This window comes from Aptenodytes forsteri, unplaced genomic scaffold, assembly GCF_000699145.1.
Source record: "Aptenodytes forsteri isolate BGI_AS27 unplaced genomic scaffold, ASM69914v1 Scaffold426, whole genome shotgun sequence".
NCBI lineage: Eukaryota > Metazoa > Chordata > Aves > Sphenisciformes > Spheniscidae > Aptenodytes > Aptenodytes forsteri.
In genome coordinates, this window is record NW_008794010.1 from 1,641,397 (window position 1) to 1,652,406 (window position 11,010).

Below are 11,010 nucleotides of genomic sequence, written 5' to 3' on the forward strand. Positions count from 1 at the left end.
TTGGATGTCGAAAGCCATTTATACTAAAGGAATGAATCCTATAATTTTCTTTTAGTTTCTAGCTTCAAAGTTTTTGGGGAGACAGATTTGCTCCCATCTTTGTGTACACTGCAGCCTGCAATTAAATGCTGGCTGGTGAAGATGTGCACATGGATGAGGGTTATTCAGCATTTTGCTTCCTCCCTGCCCCCCCAACAATATTCACATACTGAAATTTATTCTCTGTCACACTCACAGGTATTCCAGGATAGTTTCTTCAGAGTAACATCATTTTTTTTTTTCCCCTAGGGTCAAAGAGTTGAAATCACAGTATTAGTCTGGTGTCAACAACAAAAACAACTTTTTCATTTCTTACATTTCATTTGCTCTACAAATTTTGCTCTAATCCGAAGATTAGTAACTTGGCTCTTGATTTATCTGGAAATTGCACTATTCACATACATGCTTAAAAATAAAGCAATTACTGAGTGTTTTGATAGATCGAGACTGTCCAAACCTCACAGATTCAAGTCCAAGCAGCAAGAAGTAGCAGCTTTGCTGCTTTGGGCAACAAAACCCGCAGCTTCTCTTTGCTCTTCAAAAGCAAGTAACATTCTGGCTAGGAGCTTCTGAACTGCTGTCCTCCCATGGACCCCCACCTTTCAATTAATGGTTAACCAGACTTAGAAATTTCATTTTTGGATGAAGACCACCACACAGGAACTACTCCAGGATGGCACAATCTCAATGAAGATCCAAATGATAAGTACTTTCATTTACAGTCATATTAAGTGGCAATTTTGGAGCAGGCCTAGGGACTGGCCGAACCTTGCTGAGTTTCCTATGCCTTCCAAGAGTAGATCTGACTAATTCAGCCTAGGATCCATTCCCAGCAATTACTGGGATCCTCAGTAGTGAGGATTTCAAACATCATTTTTATGTGCATTCAGCTTGCCTCAAAATAAAAAAATAAACCAAGAAAGCAGTCAGTATGTACTGATTCCATGCACTTTAATTTAGAACAAAAAAGGGCTTCACACATTTTCATAAGGGTCTCTTCTGGGCTGAAGGACTAGTCATAAAATGTACTTTTATGCTATTATCCCTGAAAAGAAATTAATTTGGAATTCAATTGTATGTGTCAGTTGGGTGTGAATAAATTACAAACACCACGACCCCACCGAGAAGCCACTGAACCATTTATTTTTATACTGAAAGCTTCAAATATTTTACAACCCTTCTCCCCAATGATCTAAACAAATGCCTTTAAAAACAGCAATTAATAGCATATCACTGGCTACACGAGAAAAGGACACTCACAGTCAGCAGTATATTAACCCAGCAAACTAGGTTCTCTAGAAACCCATTTCTATCATCTAGGGCAATAGCATAGCTACCAACAGTCAGATAGGAAAATACTCGAGGTCGAGTTTACACACACACACACACGACAGACTAGTTACTCCAGCTGGTAGTATCATTATATTTTATTTATTTTTTAAAAAAATTAAGTCACAACTTTCTCTTAATGAAAAGCAAACTGGAATTTGTGCCTAAACTCTTACTCTAAACATACCAAAGTAAGCACAGTGAAAGTTAACCTTAGACTGGAAACAACTGTAAACTAAGGTTTATATTGCCATACCAAAAGCTGAGTTAAAATAGAACAAATAAAAATAACAGTCAACAAGCATCATATTCTTCCTTCAAAGATCAAGAGGTTGTGAACAAAAGCCCAACCTCCATTACATTTTCTTCAGTTGGTTAGAAAGAACATGAACTAAAAAATTTAACCTAAACAACTGCAGAAACCGAGCTAAAGGGATGAGACAGCCTTGAATTTCTCTTACAGACTTCTCATTCCTTTTCAATAAAAGAGAAGTGAGAAACATTGACCAGATGAACGCACAACTGGACTACTCTGATAAAAATGTATTGTGGCAAATCAGTTACCTGAGAAAAACAGGTATCAGTATTGCAGAAATCTTTAAGTTCTCAAATTACATTAAAATGATCCAGCAGACTTTGAAATATGTGATCCCAGCAACTAGCCAGTGATCTAGGAATACACATTTCTATATTAAAAGCAGGAAAATACCTGAAACAATTAAAAGGCACTTTTAGATGGCACGTTTTGGTATATGCTACAGAAAACTGAGTCAGATACGACATTATACTGAATCTTATAGTGGTCCAAGCAGTATAATGGTATACACTGTTAAATATGCACACTTGACCGTATAAATAGTCAATTTCCAATGCCAGCATAGTTAACACAGGAAGAAATCCACATTCTTTTTTGATGTAAACAGTAAGGTTTCTAGTAAACACATTTTCATTTTAGACATTATTATATGTTTAACATTATTGCATGCAACACTGTCTAAAAGTTTTATGGCACCTTTGTGTATCCTTAGGCAAGAAACAGTCATGATAAGACATTTGGAGAGAAATTCTCAAGTCATCGGGTCTAGTGCTGCATGCAAAATTGCAAACATCCTCAGTAATTGCAAACCTTGACAAGCCAGATGTTTGTATGTAAAAGGCAACTTTATTCATATACCTGTAGTCCTCTGCATGAAGATCTGACCCTCAAGTTTTAAAAGGCACAGAAACTGAGGGGTACACTAACTACAGCACTTAAAAATGAGACCTATTATTTACCTGATTTCAAGAGGTAGCTTTTCAAAGGCAGCTAGGTGACTGAAGTGTAAGTCCTGCTAGAAATCAAGAGCTGTCCTCAACATCATTTCAACTTGGTTGTTAAATTCAGATTGATGAATAAAAAAATATCTAGGCTTTCCTTATGGATTCACTCCCATACTTTGTATTTCAGAGAAACCACCTGCTGGAAATAATCTGTTTTCTTTACTCCTTTTTTTGATCCTTATTAAATAACCAAGCATCTCTAACACATGTGAAGTGAAATGTATTACTAAACAGCTGGAAGATCACATCATTATTTCTTCACCGAATCCTTACTCTTACTTGAGCCAAAAGCACAAGGTATTAGTAAAGTGTGAATGCTACAGGCATCTGAACAGAAGCGCAAATTGTTTTAGACTTCTGAAACTGTTCTTGTAAAAAAGCAAGGAAAATGCAGTCTTTGGTGTAGGCTCACACAGTGCTATCCAAGTATTATAACATCAGTTGGAAATTAGAGAAAACCCGTAACTTTACTTCCAAACTAGAAGAGCCAAAGCTCAAGCGTTCACACTGATTTACACACAAGGAGCTCTTCCAGGCAGCATACGTGGTCTTTCACTGCACTCACATAGCCACCAGTATACTAAATACGATGAACTTTCAAGCAGCAGGCGGTGGAAACGACCGTGTCCCCTCCTTTGCTCAGACATTAGCAGATTGCTCAGACATCTGTGCAACCTGGAGCTGCCTTGAGACGGTGATGTAGCCTACACCTTCAAGGAGTCACCAACGAACACTCAGGAACAAATGACTTGTGAGAGATGAGGACATTCTGGACAAAACTCTCCCCACTCTATTAAGCTGACAGTTCGGAATTAATTTTCCTGATGTCTTTGTAATAAAAAGCAGGAGTGTACCTTTGCCACTTGTTTCACAACCACAAGTGCATGCAGTCCTGGAGTGTCTTGACTGTTTTTGAGTTTGCTAGATGTTCACTCTAAAACTGAAAGCTATCAACAGCTGAAGTTTAAAAAAAAAACCAAACAACCAAAACCACACACACAAAATATCAAAACACATTTAAAATTAACACTCCTCTTCAGTTTTTTTTCCCCTAGACCCTTGTCCTTACAGGTCACCTGTATTTCCACAGGAAACTGCTATATCTCATGTAAAATTACTCCACTAAATCATCCTGTTCCTTGTTCTCCAGCAAGGACGTGCTCGTATCTGCATTATTCTTTTCATTTGTATCTCCATTGTCCTCCGATTGCCCTGATTTCTGATGAGCAAATGTGTAAGTGTCATGGTCTGTGTCCGTCAGAGGTAGAGGTTCCTCAGTGTTAGGAGAGCATTTAATGTCTTTTCTGAAGGAGAATGGAGGTGGAGAAGGCGGCAAGCTACCAATAGGTCCATCGAAAGGCCTGTACACATCAACTTCTGGAGCAACTGAGCCATTGGATTCCTTCAGCAAGTGCCCATAGACCATAGCATCATCAATAACTGCATAGACATGAGACTCATTGTTTTTCCTCCCTTTTGTGAATAAGCCTTGTTTTCCAGGCACTTGGGTATTCACATTAGGATTGTACACTCCCACCATGGGATTCTGGCTTTTCTTCTTCCTGTTACAGAGTTGAAATTGTTAACAGGTCAGAAACAACATATGGCTGCTGCGTTTGAACTCAATAACAGCAGCTTCTGTTTACCCATCCCAGCTACCCAGGGTCAGGCAGCCTACCTGGATTGAAGGCTTTACTTGCAATCTTAGGAAAAATAACTCGAGTCTAGACATGCTTTTTTGGCAGAGCAGAAAATAACTTCACACTATTTGGTTACCTACTGCTGTTCTGCTGACCCTGAAGTTTGCAAGATTAACTCCAACAGCCTCCCAAGTACGGGGATCCCAGCTATGCAGCGTACTGAGTCTCCCAACATCCACAGACACTAATAGGATCTAGAGGCCATCAGATCCTCACAAAACAAGGCTGAGCGTTGCTGAAGACCAGTAAGATAGTGGGTCCTCTATGAAAGCTGAATGAACTTTTCCTGATTGCACTGTCGGGAGCGACTGTCCCCAAGGTAGGAAGACCAAAGGCTGAATTGAAGACTTTAAGCATGTATTTGTAAAGTCTTTCCTGTGTGGCAGAGAAGCGTGCTCATAACTGCTCTAGTCATCGTATTACACAAATTCATTCCAGCTCTACAGCTTCAGGACCCAATCACCCTGCCAGCACTGAGCGTACATGTATCAGAAATCCCAAGCTATCGATGACTTCAGACTCTGCTTGCATGAGTAAGGCTATGCATGTTTGCTTTGCACAACCTAGTTCTCTCCCCAAGAGCTCATCACTCAGAAAAATGCTCCCACTTGATGTGCAAACTCCAGAAGAAGTTGCTGGAGGTTGTGTAGATGAAAGATAGCTCTTCGTATATCTGAGTGAGTTTACAGCTTGTCTGAACAAAGCCTTGTCTACAGCCACAGGCACAGCAGCCACATTCATTGCGATTTCATTTCACAGGAATTGCTGATGAAGTCCAACCAATACCTTACTTCCAGTACAGCCAGAAGCCTGTGCTAAGTAAGGCCAAGGTAGGCAATGCACTGGGGGTGGAAGTAATGCGACTCAAGGAATGGTGCTCTACTCTTAAAGTCAATCAATTTAGAGTAAAGCAGCATTCTTGGAGGCGCACTACTTCAACTGCTAGCACGCTGCCTACCTCATCCTTCAGACCCTTGTTCAAGGGATCTATATCAACACGTGAAACAGAGGCCCCAGCAGCTCTCCTGAAATGCCTTCTTGAACTGCTAAGTTACAAATGCGAAATTATGAACTTACTTCTTCTTAACACAGCACACAGCGAGTCCAATAGCCATGAGAACTCCAGCCCCAGCCACCACAGCAATTATCACTCTTAGGTCTGCAAACAGACAAGGTACATGGACACTGAGCAAGAAAGAGAAAACATTGAGCTTTCTTCTAAAAGCCAGCTGGGTTTGAACCTCCTCAAGAGTTTCTAAGCACACCAGCTGCCTGCAGAGCAGGAGTTTCCAAGCCGTGCTCACCGCGGGGTAACACAAGCCATTTCCAAGAGGTTGGAGGCCAAGCAACAAACTCCTGCTGCTAGCAGTGGAGCACAGACAAAAAACCCAACCAACCCACCACCCCAACTCCAAGAATTCAATACAGCTCATGGGCTGCTAAACTTACCTGCAACATCTCACATGCCTCTGGCTGAATAGGCAGGGAAGAGAAGAAAGTGCAAAGAGAGACAGAAAGGGATTCAACAAAGGAAACAGTGACATTTTACCAACTTCCCCTCAATACAATCCTTTTCTCTGAAATACACAAGTTGTGTTGACCTGGGGTTTTCTAAGTCATAAAATTGATCAGGAAAGTCCACGTGTGAGCAAAGAAAAATGCTGCGTGTTTTTAAAAGAAATATACATTACAAAACAGAAAAAAGAGGAAAAAATTAGAAATTAATTTGATACTACTTCAGTTCTAGCCTGTGTAGCCAATACTTCTACAGACAGCAGTCTCCCACAGACGAAGAGGAAGTGCAAGTGTGAAGCAAATTTACATGAGCAAAGCCTACCCTAAAAATGCCTTTTTTTTTTTTTTTAAATGATTTATGTTTCAGAGAAATGAAAGACACCAAGAATGCTGATTTTGCTGTTAGTCGTCAGCGTACTCTCCACTAAATGGTCAGACCTGCCCCAGGGATGATTTCTTGCTCATGTGAACACTGAGGCTAATTGAACTGCTAACGTGAAGTAATGACTACTTGGATGAATATGTCTGCATAATCAAATCCCAAGTTGTTCACCAGGTCTGTGATCTTGGGAGGGGAAAAAACATCACTTGATCTTCTTATACCTTCTGGCTGTGATCTCCAATTTAAAAAGCTAAATTAAATAAAGAAAATAAAATTCAGTCTCACTCCCCCCTTTCCCCCCTGAGCCCTGCAATCCTCTGTCTCAAAAAAAAAAAACCCCAACAAAAAACCAACCACATTAAAAACCCTCCTTCCTCCCCAGCCTCTAGAAGTACCCAGCTGTAACTCTCAGAGGTTTTTGAGGGACAGGTATTTCTGAAGGCAGGGATCTCATAAAACCCACACCCAAGGTGGACCAGCATCCATTACTGTTCCCCCAAGGGAAAGCAAGGAAACAAGCAGAAAGCAAACCACCACAGCCTTCCAGGACCCACCTATCTGCTTGTCAGCAAAAGTCACCCAGAACTGCAAGGTCAGCTGTGTCTTATCCACAGGTTTACAGTTGGAGACGTTTACCCAGAAGTCGTGATACATATTTCGGGGCTCGGGCAGAAGCTCATCCTCACGGCGCACGGTCTCCTCTGCCCCCAGTGTCTCTTCCTTTATGTTGACATAGGCACGGCCCGTCTCGCAAGCGATGCCCATGCGGTCCTTGGAGAACCCTAGGTGGGCAACTTGCTTGCTGGGCACGATGACGTACCAGGATATGGAGACATAAGGAGGTAGACCATATGGCCAGTTGGGAGTCTGCAAGTAAACTTTAGCTTTTGGATCTGGACTCACAGTGAAAGTGCACTCATCTGTAGTAAAGGAAAGGAATAAAGGAATGAAAACTTAGTTTTGATACTTTCTTTTCTTTTAAAGCTTTCTCTTTCAGCACGTAAAATTATCTGGTCTTTCTTCTCCATAACAAAAAAGTGTCACTTATACCTGCAACCAGCAAATTTACACAGTCAACTGCATCTCAGTACCAGCAATACAACTCACCTATCCTCCCTTCCATATCAGTAATTATCCCAATTAGCACAGATATATCTGCAGAATTACCCACAAACAGCTATCTACTATATAGAGTACAAAGTTCCTTCCTTCTTCCAGGAATAAACCACCTCACTGATTCAGATAAAGATCGATCCTAGTAATGGTTCTAGGACTAGACTCTAAAGAATTGAACTCTTATTTCTATTTATTCATATGTGCTCTAACAAGCATATTGAGAGATCCAACACTGTACAACAAAGTAGTACAAACCACTACCTTACCTTTAATATGTGGCACAAAAGACATTTTCAGATCCTGATGGTTAGACTCATTGAGGAATCCTTTACCAAATGTTTTTAAGGATATGGTGATATTATTCCTCATCTGAATCTTTTCAATGGATCCACCAGGACAGAATACACCAACATTCAACTCGGTCTCTGGGGTGGCACTAACAATGCTGTAACTGTAGCTTGTGTTGCACCTCTGCTCTGGGACGTGTTGCTGAAGTTTCAAGGACGGAGAAGTAATTTCTATGTTGATCAAATCGGGAGCCAAGAGCTTCCAAATAAACTTATGCAGTCGAACTGGCAATTGGGTAATAACCTTGGGCACCAACAAGGAATAGATCTTCCTCTGACACCACCGAATATTGACACAGCCTGCAATCACAAAAACAAGTCTCAAGGGTTGTATTTTTCTTGCAGAGGAAATATCTAGGAAAAGCAAGTTTTCCTGTGTACCAGAGTACACATACCCAGAGTACTGTCAGTTTTGTGTTACAGACCCAGACAAGCATTTTCCCGAGAAAATACCCTCTCTTAGTAACCTTTACCCAAACACGTATCATTTGTAGTTAAAGAGCTTTCCTTAAAAGGGTGCAGGACACCAAAGAAACCAACAGATACAAACATATTCAAAATTCCTCACTCAAGATATTACTTTTTCTGTATCACTGGCTGACTGGGCCACAGTTGCAGACTAGCCAAGGTCCAGATACATACTTTAAAACTCGTTCTCTACTGGTAGTTGAAAGCATTTGGGAAAATCCTATACCAAGTGGACATGCAAGCAGCACAAGATGCATTCCTGGTGGCCACCTTGGTCCTGCATTTTCACGGGCAGATTTACAGCTCTCCTGTTCTGTTTCCTTATTTTACAGTTTTCAGCAAAAAGATTCTTAGGTGCTTTCTGTTCTTTCCCTTCTAAGAATAGCTATGCAGTTTCTATTTTTAAAGGTAGAATGACGTAGCGAACAACAAGGTCATCTCCAGATTTACTGTACCCATCTCCCAGCTGGCCAACGCTGGATTTCCAACCTCACTCTATTTAAAGCCCAAGCGAGAGAGGAGGTTTGGCTGACCACTGGGGAAAAGCATGCAAAAGCATTCCCTAGGAAACAACATTAAGCGACTTTTGTCATACTTATGCCTTTTTCAGCTGTGATCCTCAGACGGGACAAGTCCTTGCACAGAAAGGAGATCCTGTAGACGGCTCCAGACACCAAAGTCAAGACGCGGTCGCAGGTGCGAGGATTCTTACAGATCAGGCATATCGGTTCAGACATGAGCGGGATGCGGCTGGGCCACCCTTCAAAGTGTATCGTTACAGTCATATTCCATTCCTTGCTCAGGTCGACCAAATGGGTGACATCTGCAACGAAAAACACCCCAGAGCAATTACTGGCAAGAAGCATGGTGTGAAGCAGAACTTCCTCCGTCTCTTCTCACCCCATTAGACGAGCAGCTGTTATAGCTATTTCTGTATTAGCTAAGAAAACATTATTTACTTCTTTCCATCAGTGTAATACAAATTCAGGCAGTATCGTATCACTCTTCTAATTTAGAAGTTTGAGCCCCTCCACATACAAAACCCACTTCCCCACCACTTTCCAGCTATAACAGGGTAACACGTATGCTAGCCTCTTTTGAACAGGTTAGGCTATAATGTAAGGAGCTCAGCCAACTATGTTAGATTTCTTTTCCTTAAGAGGTTTCTTGTATTTCTTTTAAAGTCAGTTCTACCAATCATACAACAGTTGATCGGAAAAAGGTTCTCCGTTCTCAAATTCTGTATTTATTTCAAGATTACCATCTCAGCTAACTTTTTGTTAGTTTAGGTTTTTCAGAGCCAAGCTGAAGAAAATTATCCAAAGTCAGTAATTAAGCACATCTGGTTGTCTGGAGTCAGTTAAAGATTAAGCTAATTTAAATGCAAGTACCAATATGGTTCAAAAGGGAAAAAACTGCCAAGTACTGTACTTCAGCAGAAGTGCTGGCAGACATCATGAAGGTCACTAGAGCCTTCAAAGATACTTCCTAAAAGCCTCTTCTGTTTGGCAGTTAAAAACATACAGAGATGCCACAAATTATCAAAGTCTGTCACCATGCCGGTGGGAAGGCTGAGGACCAAGCCTTGCTAGACTGCTTGGTTTCCTTCAACGACATGACCGAACTACCACGCTGCCCTTCCATTTAATTGCTCAAAATCATTCTTCCAGAAATAATTTTCTGGCTAGCTGTAAAAAGCAAACCTGAGAGCTGGCAGAGTTAACCCTGAAAAGTAAAGAGCTCCTTCCTCTTCCTCATCACTAGCCACCACTTCTCTTGCAGTCCACCCCTTTCCCTGTACTGCACCGCACACCAGCTGCTGCAGGAAGCCTTGTAACACGCTCTGAGCTCACTGGACCTGAGGTGCCCAGGCGCACACAGAGACCATCATCCCTGGCAGCCTCTCTCAAACAGAGAGATTCAGCTCAAAGATCTGCTTAAGGAGGCATGTACTGAGGCCAAAACTGCTTAACATTTTCACTAATGGGACAGACTGCACCGTCAGCAAGTTTGCAAGAGTGGGGCTGGAAAGCAGCTTTGCAGAAAGCCCTGGGGGTCCTGGTGGACACCAAGTGGAATATGAGCCAGCAACGTGCCGCTGAGGCAAAGGTGGCCAACAGCCTCCTAGGCTATGCTAGAAAGCTTCGACAGCAGGTTGAGCAAGGTGAGCCTACCCCTCTGCTAAAGCACTGGTGAGACATTTGCAGTGCGGGGTCAAGTTCTGGGCTCCCCAGTACAAAAGAGACGTGGATGTACTGGAATAAGGCCAAAGAGCCACAAAGATGCTTAAGGGATTGAAGTATCTCTCACAGGGAAAGAGACCAAGAGAGCTGGGACCGTTTAGCTGAAGAAGGTGGCTCAGGGGGATGTGCATGTGTGTGTGTGTAAATAATATGGTGCCAAACTCTTCTCAGTCATGCCCAGTGACAGGGCAAGAGGCACAAATTGAAATACTGGAAGTTCTGCTTAAACATTGTCCTAGTTTCAGCTGGGATAGAGTTAATTTTCTTCCTAGTAGCTGGTACAGTGCTGTGTTTTGGATTTAGGATGAGAATAATGTTGATAACACACTGATGTTTTAGTTGTTGCTAAGTCATGCTTACACCAGCCAAGGACTTTTCAGCTTCTCATGCCCTGCCAGCGAGAAGCTGGGAGGGGGCACAGCCAGGACAGCTGACCCAAACTGGCCAAAGGGATATTCCATACCATATGATGTCATGCTCAGTACATAAACTGGGGGGAGTTAACTGGGGAGCGGTGACCACTGCTCGGGAACTGGCTGGGCATCGGTCAG

At 42.0% G+C, this 11,010-nt stretch overlaps 1 protein-coding gene across 1 annotated transcript in view; it reads right to left on the bottom strand.

Annotated features, from left to right (window-relative positions):
- Positions 1–3,802: 3,802 nt before the first annotated feature.
- The window catches only part of CDCP1 (CUB domain containing protein 1), a 21,320-nt gene continuing 14,112 nt past the window's right edge, over positions 3,803–11,010 (bottom strand). Inside the window, exons 6-10 of the mRNA XM_009290539.1 lie at positions 8,812–9,039; positions 7,668–8,048; positions 6,840–7,205; positions 5,466–5,547; positions 3,803–4,250 (exon numbers count right to left, since the gene is read on the bottom strand). Of these exons, the coding sequence (XP_009288814.1) occupies positions 3,803–4,250; positions 5,466–5,547; positions 6,840–7,205; positions 7,668–8,048; positions 8,812–9,039 (1,505 nt within the window). The remainder of the gene's footprint in view (positions 4,251–5,465; positions 5,548–6,839; positions 7,206–7,667; positions 8,049–8,811; positions 9,040–11,010) is intronic.